The 26,783-nt window shown below is 40.5% G+C and overlaps 1 protein-coding gene across 1 annotated transcript in view; it reads left to right on the forward strand.

Moving 5' to 3' along the window:
- LOC134619765 (collagen alpha-1(XIV) chain-like) overlaps window positions 1-26,783 on the forward strand; it is a 176,532-nt gene that overhangs the window by 80,515 nt on the left and 69,234 nt on the right. Inside the window, exons 19-23 of the mRNA XM_063465597.1 lie at window positions 1,181-1,326; window positions 9,719-9,848; window positions 18,285-18,407; window positions 19,414-19,563; window positions 26,648-26,764. Of these exons, the coding sequence (XP_063321667.1) occupies window positions 1,181-1,326; window positions 9,719-9,848; window positions 18,285-18,407; window positions 19,414-19,563; window positions 26,648-26,764 (666 nt within the window). The remainder of the gene's footprint in view (window positions 1-1,180; window positions 1,327-9,718; window positions 9,849-18,284; window positions 18,408-19,413; window positions 19,564-26,647; window positions 26,765-26,783) is intronic.

A 26,783-nucleotide genomic window follows, 5' to 3' on the forward strand; every position in this document is an offset into this window, starting at 1 on the left:
GCAGTTTGGATCCAGTGCAGTTACTCAGTATTGATTATTTAGTCAGATTTACAGAGTAAAGCTGCAAATATGAAGTAAACGTCTGGTTCTTTCTAGCCTGGCACAGGACAAAGAAACGTAAATGCAAACCAGCCGGGATCGTCTCAGTTTGGATTTCGGGAAGCATCACCAACCTGTTAAGATAAGATAAGATGACCTTTATTAGTCCCACACGTGGGAAATTTGTTTTGTCACAGCAGGAAGTGGACAGTGCAAAGGTTATGAAGGACAATTAGAATAAAATAAAATAAGAATAAATACAGTACACAACTGTACAGAATAGAATAAAAATAGAATACTATATACAGTAGAATAAAATAGAATAAAATATACAATAGGATAAAAATAGAATACAAATGCTATATACAACAGAGTGAAAAATACAACGGTGCCAGAAAGATTATTGCACATTTGTGTTATTGCACATGTGTGGATATGTGTGTTTGATCAGTTAAAGTCTTTGTTGTGGAGTCTGACAGCAGTGGGGAGGAAAGACCTGTGAAATCTCTCCGTCCCACACCGTGGGTGCCGCAGTCTCCCACTGAAGGAGCTGCTCAGTGCTGTCACAGTCTCATGCATGGGGTGGGAGATGTTGTCCAGCAGGGATGACAGCTTAGCCACCATTACAACAAATGTACGTCATTTGTTGTAATGACGTACAACAAATGTCGACAGAATGGAGACCAGTTATTGTCTTTTAGAAATCAGAGAAATAAAGAAAAAAGATAAAGTAAATAATATTAGGACTCACTGTTTGTGGTTTTGTGTTGGCAGCACTGGAAAAAAAGTTTCCAAAAATTAGAGCGTGTAAGTGACGCTATAAATGCTGATATTATAAGATCAAAATTCTGAAACTGTAAGTGAGATAAGAAGTTTGCTCCTCCTGTTTCACTGATAGCGTCTGTAAATCTGTTCCTATATTATCAGAGGGAGGGTGTGTTGTTCCAATATGTTCTCCGAGGGAACGTTTCGATATTCCGAAGACACTGATGTGATATGAAAATCTGAGCAAATTAAATGCCAGAATGATGACATTTTGATACCATCATTTTCTGTGATAGGCTGTGACAGCTTCATGCTTCACTGAGTTAATCTTTGAGTCACTGATCTGCAGCCAGAGTTTCTCTGTCCAACCCTTCAGCTCCTCGATACGGGGTGAGAAGTATGAAGATCGATGAAGAAACTACGTTCAGCATGCGGGTGTCCTGGCAGCCCGTCGACCCCAGAAATGTTCGACATTATCGACTGAGCTACATCAGCGCGAGGGGAGACCGAGCAGCAGAGACGGTAAGACAGACGCAGAGAGAGACACTTTATTTCATAATAATTAACTTGAAGTCTGACGCTCATTTGAACAGTCTTCAGCAATGCCTGCTTTTCATTCCCAGCATCAACGCTCAGCAACACTATCTTAGCCTATAGGAGTCGCACATTAATAAAGTCAACAAACAATCAGCCCCAGCACACAAACACCACCTAAAAACAACAGAAAACTGACAGCGATGTGTTTTTCGTCCTGATAAAGCCTTCCCCTCTCATTTGAAATAAATGAAAATCCCTTGTGGCAGCCATCACGACCACATCACCAATTTGCAGAAGTTTAATTTGCAGAACATTTCCAGCCGTAAACTTTACTAAGTCACGTTTGTGTGATTCCTTTAAATACTCTTCAAATTTTATGCTCTGAAAGTCAAACTCCTACAAATACATACCTGTGTCCACGCCTAAATACCTGTAAGTGCTTTTTAATGCTAAAAGAGGCCTTTTTGTTGTATAGAAGACTCTTTTTCAAGGACCCTTGCCACCAGGAAATTCCCACCAGGGGTAAAATACCTGGGACTCGTGGTTGAAACATCTTCACAAACCGACAGACATCCAGTTAGCTGACTGAGAACCTACACAGACACTATTAAACGAAGCCAGAGTAATTTAAAAGCACGTTCATTCTATCATTTAGGTTTTAATTCAGGTTTGCACTGGTTATAATAACTGTTTTTGAATCTGTCTGCACATCAGTTGTTCACTGCAGAGATATGACAGAGATATGGGAGGCGTTTGGGGAGCAATGGAACAGACAAAAGAGCGTCAATCTTCAACAGAAGGAGGGTGGGAGATTATTGATGAAGACAATGGCAGGCCCTCAGATTAGAAGTCCTCCTTGGAGAAAAAGTCAGTGCTACTGAAGTTGATGGCAGGCCTTCAGAGTCTAGTTAAGGGGAAGAGACGAGAGCAGGAAGAGGATAATGATGATGAAAACAGTGGCAGACCTTCAAAGAGTTTTTCTTTTTTTTCAGTGAGGTAGAGAGAGCCTGGCAGCTTCTGCAGTAATGAGCAGAGAGAGAAGGGTTGGGTGAAGGCTTTTATAGAAAACAACACTCGTGCAAAAATATGCCACAGGCGTGCATGACAATAAATCAATAATGGGGGTACAATCGTGACCCCGAGTGCCAAAAATGTCCAAAGGGAGCCAAATATTATTTTTAATAACAAAATATGACATGAAAGTTCGCTCACAGTTTCTGGCTCCGGGTTTCTACCTTAACCCCAGAAACTGTGACTTTTATTGCCAGAGCTGGTCTGCGGAGTGTGACTCATACAACCGGTCAGGATGTTAAACCAACACTGAGCACAGGCACAAAATCCCAGCTTGGTTTTTGTCCAGTTCCACTTAAATGACAATTTAATTAAAGGGGGAAAAGGGCATTGATGCTTTCTGCACTCCTGCCACACAGGAAGGAAGCAGGAGCTGAATGGTGCAAAAAAAGAAAAACCTCTCGAGACTGCGATTTTACCAACAACACGTGCATGTGGGAAATCTGAATGTGGAATATTCCAGCGATGCCTGGAATCTGGGTGTGTGGGGAGGGGGGGGTACTTTAAAAGATAGTTGTCCTCAGTAATCAGGGTCAAACTTCACAGTTCCTGCTCAACTATTGGAAGTAAATTTGTATTAAATCTGATTTCTGTCTGGTTCTCAGTGATGAGGAGAGTTTTGACTAGAAAGTCCCCGTTAGAAGGCAGACAGGTCATGTTTACAGTGTGATTAGTTTTCATGATAAAAGCTGCTTTGAATCCTAATTAAAGACAACCTCCCAGATTTCCTGTGTTTAAACTCTAGTCACACACACACACTTTTACACGCATCACAAAGATTTTTTTCTTTTTCATGCTCTCATTGTTTTCTTTCACATTTGTGCAAATCACATTTATTCTGTAATAATTGTCTCCTTGGTGTTAATAAATGTAGAGCATGGCTTCCAAGGTTCTTTGTAATCCTAAGTGGTCGGGTGTTCACTTTGCCAGGTTAACGCGTGTCAAATATCTCCAGAAACGTCTCATCTTCCTGTGACTTTTGACTTCACTGGTGTGTGTTGTGTGCTGGTTGTGCTGCCACCGCTCCAGAGGCCCACTCTGGACACAGGTCCCGCTTCAGCCTTTTCATCCTGACAATAAAGAGCCACCAGCTGCTCGCACCGGCGGCTTGTTAAATGAGATCTCTTATCAAAGCGCGAACAGCTGTGGCCTCTGTTTGGCAATCCGGTCAGGTTATGAATCACCAAGTGCTGCGCTCAATAGCTACTATTTAGATGTCTATCTGCTGTGGGGGGAGAAAAAAACACCTGCTTTGTTCAAAGTTTCACTCTGTGGTTCTCGGCTGCCAAAGCAGGGCAACGCGCCACCGAAGGAGCGCGTCTCATTTACATGTTATTGATATGTGGCTCATCCCACTTCATCTTCACTGATGGAATCTTGTCCTAAAGAGCTAACGTGTAGTAAGCATGTTAGATCTGCAGCTGCAACAAATCATATTACATGTAATTAAATTGTGGATATTAGTCACAAATTGGTTTTCTAACAAGGTTACAGAACGCTCTGCATCACAGGAACATGCAGGAAAGAAAAGCCAGAAATCAGACTTCCTTGGCCTTTTTGCAACTTTTGAATCTTCCAGCAAAGAGAAAAAAAGCACATATCCTACAATAATTATCACGCGTGTGATTAATCCCCATTTTGGTCTTTTTGATTTTGGATTCATGGATGTCGTATTTAAAGACGTGTAACGCACAGAAGAAAGCACTGACTAAGAGTAAATCATCCAATCTTGTCAACATTTTAATTATCGAGTGTTTATGTCTTAGTTTTTGTCCTGACTGCCGTTCTTCTCTGGCTGATAGAAATATCTAGATTTCCATTGTTATCATCAAATTTTGACCTCCTGGGCAGAAGCATGAAGCCAGCACAGAGGTATTAAAAAGCCAGCCATCCTTCAGACGGACTCCACAAGTCAGTCTGTCCCCAGTGCCTCCCACATCAAAATGCCCAATTTCCTGACACGGGGAACTGTAGGCAATCAGAGCTCGCCTCCTCTGACTGAAGTCACTGAGTCTGTGCTGTTGGTGCCTTATGAAGCTTTTTTCATCTGACAAACACTCTGTGGCCTGCTGTCAGATACAGACATCAGTGAGTGAAATGCTAGTGTGTTATTAGTCTGTTACTTAGCTGTAATTAGCAGGTATTATTGTGTTTGTGGTGCACCTGTGCAGTTTGACATGAACATTTCCAATCTGTACTTTTTGGGTTACAACTTCTAAGGTTGTAACCTGGTCTGGTTCTTTCTTGCTAGACTTGTACTAGAAAATTAATGCACGAATAAATGAAACATTTCTCAGTGCTCTGGTCTCTACAAGCTTATAAATCTAGAAGTTAATGGTTCGGTTCATTCAGATGGCTGTGTCACTGCCGTACCAGATGATGGTGTCTACACCGTAGCCATGGCGTGACTCAACTCTGAAGCCATCTGTTCACAGGCAGCTGTGATGCTCAACTCATTGAAGCTCCATTATTTCCCTGTGCCGCTTCATTCAGCGTCCAATAAACCAAAGCTGCCGGGCATCAAGAGCAATTCCACCGTGTGCAGGGTTCTGGCTCTCACTGCTCAGGAGCAGATTCTTGTTCCAGGAGGTAAAAACTGGGGATTAAAAAGTTTAAGGGATCTTAAACAGACGGGATTTTTCTTAAAAAACTGTAACTGTCTGTGTATGACACTCACAGCTATTAGAAAATAATAAATAAATACAGTGTTTTGCACTAAAGCTTTAATTTTTGATCTTTGAGCCATGTCTCAATTGCCGGTTTTAGCTAATGGAAGCCATTTAGGTTTAAACACCATAAGTGTGGTTTCATGAGGGAGAAATCCAAACCCATTTCTTTTTAACTGTGATCTTTGGCATCATTCAGCAGAAATGTCTGTCCCCTAACTGCTCATTTAGTGTGTCTGATCCACTTCCAGTTCTCTATTTATTTGTTTTTTGTTAATGTTAAGTCTGTTTCTGATATTTAACAGTAAGTGTCTTTTTTTATATATATATATTCTCCAAAGTCATTACATTTAGCTTCACAAACCTCCAGGATTTGTGCCTCCAGCAGCTACCAGCTGTTAAATGTCCTGTAATAAACTGGAGGCTTCTTATGACTTGACCTGAGCTTAAAGTCCTCATCTAAGAGTAAAGGTGTTTCTTCTTTAACATCGTCAGTGATGTCGACCACTACTGCAAAGCTAGGCATGTTAACACCGGAGTTTGAGGATTTCTCCCCAAGTGGCCACTAAAGGAACTGCAGGTACGGAAAGTTTCTTCTCAGCTTCAGTTTTCAGCCCTCGGAGGTTCCCGCTTGGTTGACAACATAAGGGATGCGTCCCCACTTGGATCTAGGGCTTGGCGATTATTTGGATTTATCATAAAAATGATTTAAACAAGACTACTGACAGTTCAACATTTTTCATTAGTTTTGTCACACTGACTGGCTGTGGTGTGTTTATGTATTTATTAGGGGTGCAACAATACTCGTATTGGTATTGAACCGTTCGATACAGTGCTTTCGGTTCAGTACGCATATGTATCGAACAATACAATTTTTAAAAAAATTTATTTTATCAACTTTTCTTCTGACGATGCTGTCTGTGTTGAGCGCTCAGTGGATCTGCGTTTGACTACTCCGCCTAGGCTGCACTGTGGAGTGCAGATCCACTGAGCGCAGCGCAAGCTAGCAAGACAGAAGCTAAGCTCGCTGCAAAATGGCAGCTGCCTCAACGCTACCCGAAACTGAACCTCCCCCACCCGCATTCAGATCTGGTCTTTGGAACTATCTTGGTTTTCATGTGAAGTATGACCCTGAAGGTAAGCGCGTCATGGACAAAAGTAAAACAGTATGTCGGATGTGCCACGCAATGCTCAATTGGTGGGAACTAGTGCGTTAGCGCAGTTAGCTCGTTAACGCCCCACACACGGGCAATCCGTGGTAACTCGTTAACGGAGATTTGCCACGTTATGGCGTTAATGTCATTTTAACGAGATTAACGCTGACAGCACTAGTGGGAACACAACGAATATGACTGCACATTTACTCCGACATCATCCTAGTGCAAAGACAAGTGGAAGCAGACAAAAACAACAAGCAGGCATGCTACAGACTTTACCCGAGTCATTTAGACAGCTGTTAGCACATGATTCTCCTTATGGGGACCTGATATGTTTAATATGCTGCTGAGAATATACCCCAGAAGAAGCGTATAGTATAGCTTTTATTTTGGAAAGAGCCATTTCTCTGTAATAAACTCTCTTTTCCAAAGATGAGGGATTTCTCCATCAGATGGATTTATTTGTTTTTTTATTATTTTGTTGTTTCAGCAACATTAAATTTAAAAATTGTACTTTTGAGTTAAAATATATATTTATAATTTTAATAAATGACAAATTAAAAAGGCATGAACATTTTGTTGTATCGAAAAAATATCGAACCGTGACACCAAAGTATCGAACCGAACCGTGAATTTTGTGTATCGTTGCACCCCTAATATTTATGTATTTATATTTCGGTTTTAGATCAACAATTGTTCTGTAATCTCAATATTGACCAAAATATTCTTTGTAGTAGTCTTTCTGATTTTTTTTTTTTGTTGGTTCCTGTTGTTCTGGTCTGAAGTCTTGCCCCGTGTTTCTGCGTTGGCGTTTTGTCTGTACAGCACTTCTTGTCTTCTTGTGTCATCGCACTCTGACTCTGTCAGCTGTGTGTTTGACTGTCTACCCTGCAGTTTACCTTTAAGCCTCGTTGTTCCAGCGAAGGTGGATCAAACTTAATATTCCAGACCTGCGTGGAGCCTCTGTCAAAACAAGATTGTGTTTCTGGATCACATAAATACTTTATGAGACCACGTTTGCATTTACAAAGAGGTTGGAGTAAAAAAGGGAGTGCAGCTGGAGGTGGTTTATTCCAACTGTGTGACACTGTGACAGTTTAGAGACTTGCTGCCTTTTTCATCAGACTGGGCTGAAATTGATTTGTCAAGGCCCACAGTGCTGCTCTGACTGACACGTATAAGAATTTTTTTCTGTTTTTTTAGAAAGTGGAAGTTTTGCGAATGGAGTCGGGCCAGACTCTACATGCTCAGAATGCAAAGTGGCCCAGCAGACAGACAGACAGCAGCAGAGAGAGCTCAACCTTTACAGATTTCTCCTACGCACAATACAACAATAGCTCTGGTTACCTGGAGCCAAATGAGCTCTGTGTTCAATCATATGTAAAATACAAACATTTCTCTTCACAGAGCCACTTAGAGCATTCACAGCATGCTTTATGCAGATCAAATAACAGACGAGTGTTTCTTAACTGTATCATAAGGCTGGGCTGATATAATATGTTCAGTTTACTGAGAGAGGATTTGGCTTCTTTCTAACCAATAGAATGTGAGGAGCCGCTTGAATTTGTCAAGATTTTCTTTTATTATATTGCCACAACCAGACGATGCCATCCTTTTCAGTTTGCTCCAATTGGATTTTGTTGGAAATTACTGTCATCATACATAAAATATATATATGTGTATCATAGAGTTTAATAACAGAAGGGGAAAGAGTGTGGAAGAGAAGGTGATACTTTAAGATGAGCGGAGGGGAAATGAGCCAGCGGTTTTGGAAAATAAAAACAAAGAGAGCTCCACTGGGTTTCGGATTCAAAGAACAAAAACAAAAATAAATAATATAAGTCATCATATAAGTATAATTTATGAACAACAGATGTGGAGAGACAAACAACAGCAGAGAAATCGACAGAAGCAGAGATGAAGAGAGAGGAAAGATGTCCACGGGGTAAAGAAGGAGATTAGATTGTCTTCAGTGTGAGATCATCAGTTTTAATAAGAGACTCAGCTCGCCCACAGGTGAGGAGGACACCTGGACACAATTAACCTCTGCAGCACTTTGAAACCTCACAGTCCACTGCAGCCACTCTCCCTACTTCACCTCTATTAAAAAGGCTAATACTATTTTTTTGCTAGCTCGTGCTTTAGAAATCTTAATTCTCTTTGTTAACTCATTTTTGAATCCGCCCTTGTTAGACTCTAAATCCATGGCTCAGAGGAAGCCAACACATGAGACAGGAGTTCAAAGAATGGAATATAAAAAATGATAATAAAATATTAACAATAAAAAAAAACATGTATTTGGAACACAAAGCACAAAAAAGGGAGACGGGAGTCAGAAAGACCGACCAACAAACCAACCAGTGAGCTGCTGGACTGAAGATCAGGCGAAAAAGAAACAAAAACTGGTTTGATTTTAATTAAAAAAACAAACGAATTTGATTTAATTTTAAACACATATGACCTTATAATGTAAACATAATAAAGTTATAATGAAATTAGTCAATTACAGTTAAAAGGTTTCCCATGGAAACTTGTTCCTGTCAGTCACAAAACCTATGATCATTCTAAGTATCTCCTTATAGCATGTTATCACTTATTTATTATCATTTTGACCTTCAGATCAGACTTTGAAGGAGAGGTCAGAGGTCAAATGTGATGTGATCATTTTAATCTATATGGCACTTTCTAAATGTTGACAATAAACACCTCAGTATGTTATGTCACTTTTCGACCAATAAATCTTCAGGTTGACCTTGATGACCTCAGTGGACGAAACCTTGATGAATTGTTAACGCGGCTCCTCGACGTCCCTACAACGTTTTATCAAAATTCATTCAAAAGTTTCGAGAGTGCGTTTAAAGACTGAATGACATGCAAATACCAAAAACATCAACTTAGCAGAGGGAAGAATGCAGAATGCTTGAAGACGGAGGACATTCTCAGTCGCAGTCCGTCACCTCGATCATGCTGTGAAGGAAGAGGGAGGGCAGGGTAATGAGAATGATCAAAGAAACAATCATTTAGACGCAAATGGATCTCTGCACGTGGACACAAATTATAATCAAATCATTGAAGACATGCACAAGTTTTTTGGGTTTGCAGAAACATCATTTTTCTATTTTTTTAAAGCAAACTCGAGGTCCTGTTAAATTGAGAAACCTCAGCAGTCACATTATCCTGGTGTTACATCTGATCTACATGAAGTGATCCTACAGTGAGCGTATGTGCTGTAACATGATTAAGAAGCAGCTACAAAAATCCACACGTTTAATATTACAAAGCAAAAATGGACGATGAGCTGTGGAAACTATCACGTCAGAGTGCAGTTTCTCTGTTTGACTGGCAGCTGAACTTTGGGAGGTGAAATGTCACATCAGTGCAGAGAGACTGAGGATGGGGAAATGTCTAAATGTTAAAGTCAAACATTAACGGCTTTGCTTGTCTTTCAAAACTGTCCTGACTCTGGTATTTCTGTGCTTACAGAGAACAGTGCCCACTGGTCAGAACAGCCTGGTTCTGCAGCCTCTGCTGTCAGACACAGAGTACAAAGTCTCCATCACTCCTGTTTACCCCGAGGGAGACGGACCGGCAGCCGCCGAGACGGGACGGACGCGTGAGTCATATTGATGCTGAGTTTGCTTGACTTTTGTTTCTTTCACTTTCTTTTCTTCACTCTCTGCTCTTTTTAAGTTGTCTGCAGTATCGTGTTTTATCATTAACCTGCGATCAGGACCTCAGAGTAGAGCTGAAATTCCATATGACACCACCTTATCTGCTGTCAAACATAAACATACAAATTAGACCAGGAAACAGACAGCGATACAAGAAGAAGGACAGACTTTTTTGATTCTGTAAATGATGGATATACAAGAAAATTAAACAAAATACAAAATTAATTAATTAATAAACAATTTAGATTTAGTCCTCAAAGCCTCCTTGTGCATCTCTACGCTGTTTACAGGATGGATGGTTTTGTTTACAGGAAGTCCTGCTCTAACTTGTTACATTTGTGACAGTTTGACTCTGGAGAACAAATCCCAGCACATGCCCCTCTCCTCAGTCTGGCTCTGATGAGGTTTCTTCCTGCTAAAACAGAGTTCTTCCTTCCCACTGTCACCAAGTGCTTGCTCATAGGGAATTGTTTGATTGTTTCTCTGCACTGTTGTGGGGTCTTTACTGTACAATATGTACAATAGCTGTTGTGATTTGTTGATAGATGAGTTTATTTAAGACTACTAGAATAGAGATTGAAAATGTGATGTCATTCAGGGGTAAAACCACAAAGGATTCTGGGAACTCGCGGCAAGAGGTACTAGCGCACGCAGGCTTTCAATTGAAATCAGTTACACAGTGATAAAAAGAAACACAAAAAATGGCAAGAAGCTGTTGTATTATTAACTCCAATAGCCGGTCACATGACAGCCACGGGAAGCCGACGGGTAAAGAGATCGGTTGTTATCGGATTACGTCGTTGAAGAGAAATTGTTCGAGCCATGTTTCCGAAGTAACAAAGAGGCGACGGATGGCTGGGATTGCAGCCATTCAAAGACCAAATATAACGTCCCAGAACACTCCAGCTCACATGTTAGTCTGCCCCAAGCATTTCCACAAAGGTCAGTGTTTTGTAGTAGTTAATACGTCATTTTTCATAACATAATTGGTGATATAGGCTACAAGCAAGTCTGGCGCTGAACAGAAATTGTCGCGCTATGCTCCTTTGTTTATTGTGCATAAATAGTGAATTGTCCTGACAGAATATTGCGTTTCGCTTCTGTTATTACCACGGTACACTGACAAAAACATATACTTTTATTCACAGGATAAAACAGTTGTTTTGTATCACTAATTGCCCAGTGCGATTACAGCATACAATATTATTGTCACTGCTACGTTTCTGTAATGCGTACTAGAAATTATTTCCACTACTAATTAATAACCGTTGAGCTCACAGGTCCTATTAATAAACGGTAACGAATGTGTATTTATGAAGACGATTTGTGAGACTGGTAAACTTACCTTTGTTCGTACGATGGTCTTTCGTTCTGCACGGTGCATTTCAAGGTCCTGTACCCATCCGTCGGTAAACTGTACCTGGGCTTGCTGCAGTGACCTGAAGTTACTAAACTTCATGAGTGTATGCACTCACTCCAAGAACTGTATAATTATAAATATGAGCCTGGAGAAAGTTGGGCAGCACTCTGTGTGCTCGTAAGGGTCTAACCCTTTCACTCCTTTGATTTTTTTCCTCGTGTCTTTTCTTTGACTTTTCATCAAGTCTGTCTTTGTACGGACCGGCATTGTTCTCCTTCGTTTTTGTACATTCCTTTTTTGGGGGGCAAAGAAAAACCAAGAAGGTATTGGAACCGGAGAATGAACGTTTTGCGGTGCTGCAAATGCTTGCATTTGATGCTGTACTTGGATTGTTTTGCCACGAGTTCCCGGCATGCAATGCGCGAAAGTCACGTGGTCTGTCAATCTCTATTGGTTGTTATCACTGAAACATGGGTCAGTTTGAGACACAGACTTTTGAAGGACAGCAGTAAGTGGTCAGACTTGAATAATAGCCACACTGGAAAAGACAAATATGCACAAATATGTGGAACCTCTTAATATCATTTAGCTCTTTGAGTGTTCAGGCAGAGTCAAAAAGAGCTATATCATTATTATTATTTTTATTATTATTATTATTGTTATTATTATTATTAGAACCAGTCCATTTACCATTTTATTGTTTCTTTTTTATGCTTATTTATTCATTCAGCAAGTTATTATTATCATATCTGATCTTCTAAGCCAGTTGTACTCACATTTTTTCAGCTTCTTGTGTCTAAAAATACTGGCATAGTGTACAAAAAGAAGAAACATATGGAGGAAAAACATCATGTTGTCCTCCCAGCTGACTGTAGGAGTAGTTTGTTATAGTTGGACAAATAACCCCGGCTGGGATTTAAAAGTAGAGCTGCGAAGCTGCTGTGGATCAGAGTGCCACACTTGTGACCCTCCGACACACTCTGGCATCTTTGTGCTCTGATCTCCGGCACAGTCCTGCTGCTGTAGACAGACTACAGTATTATTGGATTTGTGCCGGGAAAATCTTGTCATGAGGCTAAAATGACAGGGCAGACAGGAAGAAGGATGAAAGTGAACAAAGGAACAAAGGCAAGATCGGAATGAAGAAAGGTGAAGGTGCTTGTTTTTTCAAGATGATCTCTTCCCTGTTGATCTGATAGAGGTTTATTTCTACATTCAGTAGCAGTTTTCAGTATTCCTCTTTCACCCTCTATTTATTTATCATTATTATTCCTTTTTGTCCTCTTTGAAAAGTGGAAACATCTCAAGTGAAAACAAAATAGAGAAATGCCCTCAAATTCTTGGATGTTATGTTGTGAGTGTGACAGTGGCATGATATGATTCGAATATTAAATGACTAAATATGTGAACCTAAAGTGAATCCAGAGTAAGGGCAACAAAGCATGTATTCGACTAGCCCGTGTCAGCATCTCCTGACTTTAAAGTTTCTTTTCCACCGCAGATTAAAAAGATGAGCAGACTCTGCAGAAGACCTTCCCCAGTCTGTCCTCACTGTACCATCAAGTTTTGTTGTTGTTGTTTTAGGACCTGGTTTTATTTTTAGTTTCTATTTCTTTTGGTTGGTTATGTTTAGATTTATCATGGTTTGGATAAAGATACATAATTTGAAGAATAGTCAATAGTTGGGGTATGATGCCGTCTCTGGTGATGTATGAATAGCTTTCAGCATTGTATTGCTTCCTTGAAGTCGTGTTGTTGCTGCTCCTGGTGGCTCCTGGATCTCCTAGTGTGGTGAATGTTGACCTCGTGCTCCAGTCTCCATTTAGCTTGGTCCCAACTCACCAGTTTAATAACACAGAACGCTTTTCACTGTGGGCCAGCAAAGCTTTTGCACATTTCAACAATGGCCAGGCTTTAAAAAATAAACGGCTCAGTGACCGCTACGATCCAAAAATAAATCAAACAGAAAACAAAGAAGGACAGAAAATGTGTTGTCCTATACTACATCTGCTGTCTGTCTCAGCATGTTCTAATATTATACTAAGTTTCAGTATATAATGATTTAATTATGCCAACGGAGAACTCATTGAAGAAAGCTATATGTATTCATAAAATCATAAATCATACGTCTCTTTTAACAAGCAATCAGTTCAACATAATTCAAACCAAGTACATGAAGCAAAGTTTGGATCTGAAAGGCCAAAAACATTCTGGGAGATAACCAGCTTTAAAAAATCCTCCTGTGCAGGTGACGACAATCCTCTGATGACAAAGAAGGTGTTGAGGGTCAGCGAGGACCAGGAGACAGGCCAGAACAAAGCAACGCTGTGGTTTGCAATTAAAAAGATAGTGGAAATGTCATGTTCACAACCACAAGGGTCCAAAAAAGTGAGTATTTTCAGGATCAAACGTGGAAACGACGTCACTGATTTGGAAAAGTTTGCTAATCGGACCCATAATGAGGTGCTGGTGTCTCGGGTGTTTGTGCCTGTGTACAAACTCTTCACCTCCTGAGAGGGAGAATCTGTTGTGGGTGAGCTGAGGATGAAAGATGCATTTCTGCCCACAGTGGCTGTCACTTTCTTAAAGTCTCATTAGTGTGAAACAAACACAACAATTTAAGCCGAGCAGAAACGTGTTAGCCATTCATCTTGTTCAGGACGCTCAAGAAAATGTTGCCAGAAGGTGAATGATTGAGGGGGCGTTTTTCTTTCTGCCAACACGGGCAAAAAAAGGATTCAATTATATTCTAAAGTTTAAATCACTGCACAAGATAAAACGTTGATTGATTTGATGAAATATGTAACAAGATAGAAAAGTGCCTGTCAGTGCTATATTCAAAATATTGGAGCCGAACCTTTATTAGAAATTAGGTGTGTGCTCCCAGTTTTGCTTTTCGTTACAACTTTGCCTTCATTACCAAGTATTTAGAGAAAACTCAGAAAAAGATGAAAAATAGGAAAACTTACTTTCTACCTAACCCAACCCCGAAGATCTCTGCAGCTCATTACACCTGAGACAATTTCCCAGGAAGGAAAAGAGATGGCAGCCGCTCAGTGCTCAGCATCTATTTCCTTTACTGTGGAGCTGAAGACAGAAATATGCGGGAAGCATTTTTTCCTCTTTTGTTAAATATGACAGAGCGCCGCTGTGAGTGCACCAGCAGAGGCTAATGATTTTCTCTGCTGCCAAGTGCATTACAGAACAAACACTCCACTTTTAGCGTGGAGGAAACTCTAAATTTAAGTCATTCATCTTTCCGCTCCGTCCCATCATGTCTCCCCCGTGCAACACATTACACACATTAGCAGACGCTAACGACGTTCTCCGCTTTTTAAGCGACGAGCCTGCGACACCCGCTGATGATGAATGGCTCCTGTTAGGTAGTGAGGGATGAGATGATCACCTAGGGAAGAATGACGGGGAATGCAGAGAGAGAGGAGGGGGGATGATTGCGTTTTTTAAGGTGGAGATAGATGATGTGACAAACGGAGCCCGTGTAATCTTGGGATTTGAACCTATGAGGGATGGGGCGAACGCCGAGGGAGGCATGACGGGGAATGCAGAGAGGATGATTGGGTTTTTAGCCCCAAACTGAAGATAGATAATGTGACAGAAGAGGCAGATTAAGCTGTGTTTGATCCACTGAAGGATGGGCTGATCAGTGAGAGAGACGTGGGGGGTAATACAGAGAGGGCGGCGGGGAAAACAAATATAATGTGATAGAAAAGTCACTACCAACTTGATGGCAAAGAGATTTAAGACCGAGAATTAGAAGATAATTGACTTTCATAGCCTCGGTGTGGAATATATTGTGACGAGGAATGAATGAGGAATGAATTTAAGAGACAGGAGGGTGTTTTAATTTGGGTGATTTGGATTTTGAAGCAGCTTCGAGTCTGTAAGAAGCACCTAAAAGAAAAGATTGTAAAGCAGCATAATTACAGTCTGCAGTTCATTTTATTTGGAAAAATACCTTCAGGCAAGAAGAGTTCTCTCACATGTTTAAGTTTCATCTTCTCTTTTCAAACGAGGTGGTTTCAGGTGTTCTCATTAACAGAACATCACACAGTGTTGTTTTGTCAGAAGCCGCTGACATCACAGAGAAACGGACATGTTTACCGTGGCGTCGGTGCGGCGATGCACCGGTCTAAGCGTTCACATTCCCAGCCTGTTAAACATCAACACTGGTGCAGGATGCCCTGCACTAAGGCTGCCACAGCAACTTAGCTGATTTCAAACACAACCACAGTGTGTTTGTCAGGCGATGAGTAAAGTTGGTAATTCCAGCATGATTCTTTTTTTCTCTAATATCATCATTTAGTCAACAATTGATGACCAGTCAGAGCCACGCTGTTAAAGATGACACCTTCAAAGCATCAAAAGATGCTTCATTTTGAACCAGTGCTTGTCCCTCGATGCTTGTCATCCTTCCTGTTGGCTCGTGTGGCTGTTGGAGAAAAAGAAGCAGACAGTTACTCGTGTAGCATCGTGGACGAGCGGTTTCTCCAGAAAGCTGCAGCCCACGGTCTGCATCACTTTCACAGTTTTTCTCTCCTCAAAAACATTAACTCAGTGGCTCCTGACGCTGTTAGGAGCCATCTGTAAACATCTGGGTAGTTAAAGTAAACATGCATTTAAATTGGAAAAAATAACAACACTCAAGCAAAAATAGATGTTTTTAGGGCTTTAATATTTCAATTTACTTTGAAAAATGGGACAGAGTCATGTTTATCCCCGTGTAACAGCCTGGAAATGTCTGGGAACCGAGGAGAGAAGTTTCTGGACTTTTAGGAGAGGAATGTTGTCCCATTCTTGGCTGATAGAAAATTCTAGTTCTTCAACATTTTAGAGTTGTCTTTATAAAAGCTTTTGTTTGATGCTCCAAATGTTTCAGTTGGGCATTGGCCTGCTGAGATATGCAAAGTCTCCCCTGAAAAACGCGTCACCTGGATGTTGCTCTAAAACCCGAGCACGCCTTTCAGCACTGATGGTGCTTTTCCAGATGTTCAAGCTGCCACTTCCATAGACATCCATGCGTTCCTTTGCCATCAAACATGCAAACTTCAGAACAGAAATAAAGAGCTTTCCACTTTGTCTCAGTCCAAAAAGAAGAAGGTAGTGTTTCTGGGTCATGTTTCCATATGACTTCTTTATGTGACCGAGCTTTAACCTGCAGTTGTTTATTTCTGGAAGTGAGGCCGTGGTTTCCATGACAGAATCATGCCTGTTTTTTAAGGAGAGCCCCAAAGTCGCGTAGATTGATTTTTGGCCTGTTTCTTGCACACAGAGATTCCTTCAGATTCCAAAAATCAGTTCCTTTACTCTCTCCGTCTCTCAGCTGTTTTTGAGATGTTCTGCTGCCATCCGATTAAAACTGATCTAATATTTAAAAATATTGTTGAATTCTGAGTTCTATGTTGGAGGGTGAATCAAATATAGATTTGAGAGTTACACATGATTGCATTCTGCTTTTGCTGACTTTTTTCCAATTTTTTCAGAGTTGGGTTTGTAATTAGATCATTTTCCTCGTTTTCTAACCGAGACTCAAGATAACATTTTGCTGCTCAATTAAATTGTTGGCTGTTGTCTTGGAAGACTTAAAGCCTCTGCTGTGTAAAAATGCTTTAATTTCCCACAGGAACTAAAAAAGTGGGCAGCAGCTTGGGGACTTGATGTCATCTCAACAACTGTTAGATGATAGATGCACAGAGTACAATCGAGGAATCAGTACGAAGTCTGCATGCAGAATTAGTACCCTAGTTTCTAAAAAAAAAAAAAAAGTTCCTCAGCACCCAAAAAAGCATTTTTTTACTCTGAAAGTTTCATTAAATCTCCAGATTCTCATTACCCTTAGGCCTGAAGGGCGAAGACATAGTGGGAGGAAATGCAGACGGAGTTCAGAGGATGATGGTAATTTTCTCAGGACCAGGAAGGGCACAGTGAAAATAGATAATACGACCGAAGAGGCGGGTATAACAGAGGGATTTGAACATATGAGGGTGCAGCAGATACCGGGGGTGTGGGGGGAGTACGGCTTTTTTGCAGAGAGCATGATTAGCTTTTTAATGGTGAACGGCCGGGAAGGTGAAGAGGGAAAATGAGGCAGAAGAGCCGGCATAATTTGGAGGGTTCAGTTGCAGTAATGGTGAGACGGCTGCAGCTCAGGGAGAATGATGGGAGGTTTTTAGCATTTCAAATGTGCAACTCAACAGCCAGCAGATTCACTCTGGGATTTGCACCCGAAAAGTCTCACAGTTTCCCATTAACCACGGCGATCTGGAATCTATCACCGCTGTGGGAGAGCAGAGGAGACTGCACGGAGGTTATAAATGTATGTGAATGTACAGACGGCTCGAAAAGCACACGTTCCTCAAAGAAAGCGCTTTATTTTAAGATTCGTATTATTCCATTCGGTCATTTCAAAAGATGTGTCCCAGCTGTCGTGCCAGTGATAAGTCCTCTGGTTTTAATATCATTCTGGCAGATTAATTCAACTGTACACTCTGTAACAGTGGGGAGACTTTACTTTTCTGCTGTGCCGACAGTTGAAATTTTATTAGGCGTTATCAAACTTTTAGGCCTTTTTGGACTCGTCATTATCTTCCTTTTTCCGACTCGGCGTCTGCCCTTGGAGTTCCTCTCTGTACTTTCTGTCTCATTATTAAAGCTCATTCTAATCATTCTGTACTGAGGAACATATTTAATACTTTTGCTTCTGCTGGATTTACGTTATTTAGATTTAAACTGTGGCTTCAGTTTGTTGGTATACAGCTCAGTTCTCTTCTTTCCCTTTTATGTTTTTTCTCTGTTCTCTTTTTGTTAATGATTTTCCTGTCAGCTGTTCTGTCTGCTTCACCATCTTTCTCTCTCACTCTGCTTTTTTTCCCTGTTTTGACTCCAGACACTCACAGATAAAATGCCCAAATATTTGCCTATATCGATATTTGTTCCTTAATATTTGTTAACACTTTGCATACATCTAATCTGTCTTTTCTCGTCCCCCTCTGCTTCTCAGTTCCTCTCTTAGCTCCCAGGAACCTGCGCGTCTCAGAGGAATGGTACAATCGCTTCAAGATCAGCTGGGATGTTCCACCGTCGCCCACAATGGGGTACAGGGTCATCTACCAGCCTCTAACTGGTAATTTAAACACATACCAATTATTTCTCCCTAATCTCTTTTTTAGCTCATTTCAAATATTACAGTTTTAAAGTCCCATCGAGTCCAGACAGTTTTAAGAAATGTTTGCAAACCATAATTCTGTAATTTTGTCAATTTCATAAATATGTGGATAAAAACTAAAAGACAGAAATGCTGATGGATGGGGCGCAGTCATACTGAAGGAGTTTATTGTAACAAACCACCGGGGATAAAAACGTAATCCAGTGCTGAAGTGCCACATTCTGCAGTTTCCTCAGTGCCCATTTGAAACGGTCACTGACTCTTAAAATGCCAAACTTTACCTCAGAGGAAGGATCAAAAAAAGATGTTGGTCTTACTTACTCACCAACGCTGGAGGACTTGGACTGGTTTTTAGTGCAATTACCCACACAGTGTACCAAATATGTTTGCATTAAAAACCTTTAAATAGCTCCAAAACCACAACGTGGTCGAGAAACCAAGTTCAGTGACAGATGAGTGAAAGTGAAGCCAGACAGCTAACTGCAGCTGCTAGCATCTAGCTGTCACTGCGAGGAGCCACACCACTAACCCAGTGTAAGGAAATTTCACCCTCACGTATAGTCTTTGCATTCAGAGAAGAGACCCAAACCATTTTTTATAGAAGGCTGTTAGCATATTTTTCTGTTGTAAAGCTGAGCATTTAAACACTGACTCACCATCTCAGGTGGAGTAAAAATACCTGAGCTTAATTCAGCTGTTACCTGGTTCTCATCTCTTTTTTTTGTTGGGTTTTGTCAAAATAGGATTATGTTAGGAACAAAAGAAAATATCCCGATCCTGCTGCATTTCTTACAGGAGCTGTCAGTTTTAACAGTGTAGAGGAATGTGAGAGGAAAACAGATATTTTATGCTGCAGCTGAAGCTAATGATCACCTCTGAAGTTGCTCCTCTGTTCTCCTTCTGCTTCACTGACCGTCTTCTCATCCTTGACGTGTCTCCTCAATTATCCCACCGCACCCTGCAGCCCCTGGACAAGCTCTGGAAACCTTTGTGGGGGAGGATGTGAACACCATGCTGATCGTTAACCTGCTGAGTGGTACCGAGTACAGTGTCAAGGTCATCGCCTCCTACTCCACTGGATCCAGCGAAGCCCTGACAGGAAGGGCCAAGACCTGTAAGTTCATCATCCATTTCTTTAATTCTATGCACCAAGTCACACTGAATTAGATACAAATGTGCTGTTTAAGAGCGTCTCTGTAAGTTATTAATGTAACAACATAACTAAGGCACTGTTCAAAGCATCAAATAACATTAGAGAGCATTGTGGCGTAGGCCTCGTGTAGCCTCCAGTTAAGCTCATTAAGTGTTTCATCTGTTTAAACCGATGCTCAGCACTTCAGCAGTCGTAGAACTTTTCTAATTTAATTCTTCAAACCAATATTTCAGTCACTGGAAACTGTGTTCATGGATCCTTACAACAGTTTACAGTGTAATCTCTTTTTTGTAATGGAGTATGCCTCCATTTTTAATATCACGATATTTTACAAAAAAACAATTGTTCTGAAAAACAAAGCGACACTTTTTATTTACTTCAAATCTGATTTCATCTCCATCTAATAAAACTAAACCTGCAGACTTGTATATATATAATTCTTTACCTGCAGCTTTATTACATTGCCTCAAACAAATCTCTGTCTCCTCCGCTGCATGTTTTATTTCGTCTTGAATGTTGCTTTCAACCTTTTTAAAGATTTATTTTTTGCTGGCCTTCCAAAACTGCACCAGCTTTAATTAAGAATACATTTTGCAGCTGCAGTCTTAGTTTATTTCATTTCACCAATTACAACAGACAGTCAGACACTTCAGATGTTAATTCCTAGATACCCATGCGATGCTCTTAGCAGCAGTCGCAATCTAATTACAGGATATTGTCTTTAAAATTTTATTATGTTTGTCTTCACTGTAACTATAACCATGATTAAAAGAGTAGGATGAAGGAGTCTTCAGTTGTTGCCTCGTAGGCTCTAAAATCCGGCTCTTTTTACTCTGTTAAGAATTTATAGTGTTTTACTCTTTAGATGTAAGAGAAGCCTCGTATTAACAGAGGGGTTTGTCTTTTCATTAAAATATTTATACCTGCACCTGTTTTGAGTGCAAATTTGTTTTTTTGTTAGTTGTAATGCACTGATTTCATCAGTCCTTTCAAAAACATGTTAACTGTTTGAATGTTATATCCTATATGCTTTAATGAGGAAGAGCACTGCATCTTCCTCTTACATTTATAAAGTGTGATATTCTCTGTGGACCTGGAGAAGGAGGGATATTCATGTGTGACTTGCTTTATTATTATTATTTTATCCGTAATCTTCATTAGCAACAATAGTGATGTCATTTTAAATGACTTGTGAATGTGCTAAGAAGTGCATGCACTGCAGCACATGCATTTTGGCAGCTGGTAGTGTAATTGCGACCATAAAAGCCATGAACATTAACACGCCACTCAGCTGCTTGTTAATGCAAACGTCCAAGCAGCCAATCACATTGATGGTGCAGTTAGGGATGACGTGATGGAGAGATGACCTGCTGTTCAAACTGAGCGTCAGAATGGGGAAGGAATGACATTTAAGTGACTGTGAATATTTCATTATAGTTGGTGCCTCATGAGTTGGTCTGAGTATTTCAGAGGCTGCTGATTGGCTGGGATTGTCCTTCACGTAATCATCTCCAGGGTTTTCAGAGGTCAGAGGAGTGAGTACTGGAGCTGAAATGAAGGCGACAGTAACCTAAACCAGTGTTGCAACGTATGCAGAAGAGCATCTCCAGATACACAACACATTGAACCTTGAAGCAGATGGGCAGCAGCAAACAACCACACTGCGTGCCACACACACATTTCTATTGCAACATTCAGAGAGTACAATCAGAATCTGGCACAAACAACATGAAAGCATGGATCCGTCCTGCATGTGTAAGTTGTTCCTCATGGTGGTCTAAGGGTGTGGGGAATCGTTTAAACACTACAGCCTGAGTATTGCTGCTGACCATGTCCATTCCTCTATGACCACAGTGTAGCATCTTCACTGTGCTCAAATGGCCTCTACAGTCACCAGATTTCAATTCAACAGAGCACTTTTGGGATATAGTGTAATGGAAGATTCTCATCATGGATGTGCAGCAACAATCCTGTGATGTCAGCTTGGACCAAAATCCCTGAGAAATGTTTCCCGCCCTGGTTAAATCTATTCCACGGAGAGTTAAGACAGTTCCAAAGTCTAAAGGGGAACTAACATGGTAGCAAGGCGTACCTGATATAGAGTGTATAGCACCACTGTGGTGACTAGTCTCAGTTTAAAAGGTGGTATTATAAGGAGAACCTAATTTTTGTATAAATAAATGCACATGTAAATGCCATATTTGTCAGTTTTGATGTTTAAGGGGATTTCATGACCCGGTCATTTAATTTTATAATTGAGCTGAAAAGACAACTCAGCAGATGGCCCCGCCCCTCCCGGAGCCTGGTTCTGCTGGAGGTTAAAAGGGAGTTTTTCCTTCTCACTGTGGCCAAAGTGCTTGCTCACAGGGGGTCATGTGATTGTTAAATCTTTCTCTGTATGTATTATTCTAGGGTCTACCAATCAATATAAAGCCCCTTGAGGCGACTGTATAAATAAAACTGAATTGAAAAGAACCAAGTATTGCAAAAGCTATGATTGGCACTGATTGGATATGTCAGACGATCATTATTATTTTTAGCTTAAACAACTACTAAAGAAACACAAGAATAACTGGTTTGTTTTAGGTTTGAAGTAAATGAACTTGACACAGATAACAAACCACTTTCATATCACCTGTGGCACTTTTTGAAAAAAGTCATTTGAAAGTCCAACCGTTTGCTCAATTTTATATATATATATATGTATATATATATATATATATATATATATATATATATATATATATGTATATATATATGTATATATATATATATATATATATATATATATATATATATATATATGTATATATATATATATATATATATATATATATATATATATATATGTATATATATGTATATATATATATATATATATATATATATATAAAATCAAATATGAGGTCAAAATCTATTTAAGAAAATAAACATAAAAGCAACTGTAAACTTAAACTACAAAGTATACCTTTCCTGCACCGTAATGATTTCCCAATAGACCAGTACATCTTTGGTCTGCTTGCTCTTAATTGTTCTGTTGGCATTTTCTACCCAGGATCATTTATACACCTTGTTATTGGTTTTCTCGGCCCATTCTACCTCTTTGAGTACAAGTGAATAAACAATATCATCTAATCTAATCAGAGAGCAGTCAGACTCCTGCAGGCTCAATATCTTGATATCCATCTGACACCTTTAATGGCGACTCCACCTAATTACATCCCAGTGCTGGAATGAACTGTAGATGCTATGGATTTAAGTTATCTCACTTGTGATGTGGACACTTCCTGAGGCTCTGTGAGTGTTTGGCCTGGTTCAATCAATCACTTGCTTCTCAAGTAGAATCATTAGAGTAGGAGCCTGGATTTTCCTCTCCTGCATGATAATTAATCACTTCAGTGCAGACTGGCCTATCGGTGAAATAGCCCTTTTTGAAAATGAAAGGTCTCTGGTTTGATCTCCATGACAGCCAAAGCATCCAACGAAAACTATGTGTCCTTTTGAAGTGTCCTTGAGCAGGACTCCAAACCTCTACCCTTTCATCCGCTCTCATAGCTCTCTGCGCGAGAGCTCTCGATACAAGTGTCAGCTAAATGCTCGAACATGTAGCTTTAAATGGAGCGTGTCACTTTGCATTGGAGCCACAGTTTCCGCTGCCTGCATGACAATTAAGCACTTCTTGGTTGAATTGAAGGACAAGTTTGGAAGGAAAACGAGGAAAGAAGAAGGGGATGAACTCTGACAAAGATGGAGAGATGGGTTGAGTCGAAAAGAGAGCAAGATGATGAGGCCAGTGGGATCCCAGGAGGTGAATGGAGCATCTGTCATATTGCTCACCAGCATGTTAATGAAGCCAATGGACCAGCAGAGCTTAGTGGGCTGATGTATCAATGTCACGCAGAGGACGAGTATCATGGTTGTTGTGGCAAAAAGAAGAATGACACTCCAGGTTATCTGCTTACACCCATATACCTATAGGTTTATGAAAGAAATACCCCAGAAAACAAGAAAAAATGTTGTATATGACATTTAATGCTTACTGCAAGGATACAGCAAAAGGTTACTTCTTGTGAAATACTCAAAATTTAAGTTTTAAGTTCAAGAATTTAAAAAGTAAAGCAGTAATTTAGAAGTAAAGCATGAAACTTATGCCGGGGGACCTAATCAAAGCATGTTGAAAGCCACAGAGACTCGGTGTTTAGAGAAAATGCATCTTAACTGTTCTGATACTCCTGACACATCACTGAGGTTGTCCCTCCCTCCTGGATCGGCTGGAGCTTTCTTTAGGTGCCTTCCCAGATTTGACAAATGTCCAGCTGGGATAACCACATTTACTCAGCAACTTCTTGCTCTTCTGCTTCCCTGGCCGCTGTGTCTGTGGGGATGGTGTTTGATCTGTATTGTAGCGTCCTAATGGCGCCCAGTTTGTGCTCCAGTGGATGTAGGTTTACGGTACGCATCAGCTTTTAAATGTCCCCCATTACTGATGGAAATCTCACAGTCTAAGAAGGCTAACCTGCCACTTTTCATATCCTCCCTGGTGAATTTGATGTGTTGGTCCACCGAGTTAATGTGATCCGTGAATTTTGGTGCGTCCTGAGATTTGTCATCCACATACCTGAACCAATGACTCAGTGGGGTTCCACTGTTTCCATGTAGAAGTTGGCCACAATGGGTGAAACTGGGGAACCCATGGCACATCCATCCATCCACCCACATCTCATAATTATTCTTGTCACACAAATTGTTTTTGTGCTCTAATCAGCTGTTCTTAGGACAAGCCTTTTCACAGTGAAATCGAATCTTACTTTAATGAATGTTCATCAAATATCAATCTAATGATAACATTCTGAGCGACTCTATGTTAAGGGAACAACCAGAAACATAGAGTGATCGGCCTAGTTGGAGCTAAGTTTAGTCATTATATGACCGACGCTACCTGCACATACAGATTGTGTGACATTTAGAAAAGTGCAGCTGTTTGGAGACGGGCTCTCTCTGTAAAACAGAGCCTGTGAAACTGACATATTTTGCATCTTAAAAGATACTAATCAGTAAAATATAAAGCTGATGAGCTAATCGTTAATGTTTCCATGTCTCATGAATGCTGCGCATTAGATACTTTTTCCATTGCAGTGGGAGCACATTGGGCAGGCTAACATAGCTGTATCTAGCTCTTTATAGGTGATCCTGCATCCTTTGGTTAGGATATGGGACTCGAAATGTCTCCAGTACTCCGTTTGCCTCAACATATCTGTGAGCAGCATGTATGTGCAGAATATAAGTTTCCAGAAGAGCCTCAGCGTAGTTTTTACAAGACAAAGAAACTGCTGCTTTACATCCATCTGAGCTCCTTTAACTCACAGGGAGTGTGAGCGTCTTTGCCCAACGGGACAGTGTGAAGCAGCATAAAAGTCTGAGGTCACTCTGCTTGTAAACGGTGCATTGCTCTTTTGGGGGTGGGAGTGAGTAACTGCCCAAATGAATAAGCATCATGGGTTTTTGTTAACGAGTGTGGGTGAGATGGAGTGCGAGTCTGAATGTGCCGCATCAGCAGAAACACAAACGCTGTGCTGGATTGTCGTGGTGAAGTGGGACCACTGAATCAAAGTTACTGCTGATGATTCTCAACATTTTCCTCTGTGTGAAATTTCTAGAGCACCAGTAATTCCTGTTGAATATTGGCAGATTATCAATAGCAGCATATTCGGACAGCTGGAGTGTTTTGTCTCCCGCTGTCTTTACTATGTCAACATATATGTAGAGATGCTGAATTAAGAATCCCTTTGCGTCTCCTCATGAAATCACTTGCTGAGAGGTTTACAGAAATATTATGCAGGGATACATTATGCATTTGTATGAAGTTCAAAATAATGCAGATTAGATATTTGGCTCAACTGGAAATGTTGTGTTTTGTCAGAGGGAATGATACTGAGCTGTACAGGCCATTACCAGCTCACAGAGACACGCATGCTAATGTTTTTCAGCTGAGAACAAGAGCTGCTTTCAAACGTCGGACGATAAAAGCGCATACATACCATTTGCATAAACAGTGTGTGTGGGTTTGTTTGTGCGTGTGTGCATAAGCCAGACTTCTGAAGCAAAGACAGTGCAGCTATATTTCTGCGTGTGTCTGTAAATAACTTAGTGAAAGTGCACTTTGGTGTCCTTGAAACCAACTGGCCAGAGACTTTTGCATCTGCCGTGTGGTTCCTCAGATGTGAGCTGAGTGCTGTTAAACATATATATAGCTTTGCTGTTATGGCAGTATAGAGAAGAATGCTTACAAGTTTATAATGCACATTTTTAGAGTTCCAGAAAAGTTTTGTTTTATGTCTCAATGCTGCTTTTGTTCGTGTCCAGACTCATGACATCAAAACTCGTAGCCTCCGCCACAGCTGACTGTAGGAGACATGACATAAAAGAATAGCAGCAACATCAAATTACATTAAAATGTCCAATAATACAGCTGTCAGTGACCCACATCACATCTGTTCTAAGACTAAGAGATCTGAGTGAATGAGCTAAATGGCTAAAGCAAGAATATATACTTGTTTCTAGACATAAACAGACAGATTTTAGCTTTAGTTTTTGGAAATATCTTATCATGTTCGGTTCAGTTTAAATCGAAATAACTTTCTAAATAATTACGTTTCTAAATAACGAGAGCAAATGTTAGATATGTACATAAAAAACCGAAACCTCCACAGCTAGTCGTGGGCTGATGTGAGGAGGCTGCTGCTTGTCTGATTGGTGAAATTTACTTGGTGCATGCCGGTGCTGTGATATCATTATTACAGTATTAATAAAATATGTTTAAAGTTAGTAGAGAAATATGTTTACTGCAGAAACCCTGCATTCCTGAGCTGCTGCTCTTCATTCAGGAGCTCCCACTGAACCAAAGCAGCAGTCGTTGAGCATTTAGTTATTTTTGTAAAACTCAAACACAGTTAAGTGACAGATTCAAGAGTGGAATTTGGAAATAATGTCTGGGCTCGTAAATATCTGCTCTTCAAGTAAAAACACTTTTTCTGTTTCCCTGCAGTGTACCTGGGCGTGACTAACCTGAGTACCTATCAGGTGAGAACGAATGGGCTGTGTGCCCAGTGGCAGCCTCACCGACATGCCAGCGCCTACAGAGTGGCCCTGGAGTCGATGGTTGGTGAGTACAGTGATCTTTA

This window comes from Pelmatolapia mariae, linkage group LG22, assembly GCF_036321145.2.
Source record: "Pelmatolapia mariae isolate MD_Pm_ZW linkage group LG22, Pm_UMD_F_2, whole genome shotgun sequence".
NCBI classification, from domain to species: domain Eukaryota; kingdom Metazoa; phylum Chordata; class Actinopteri; order Cichliformes; family Cichlidae; genus Pelmatolapia; species Pelmatolapia mariae.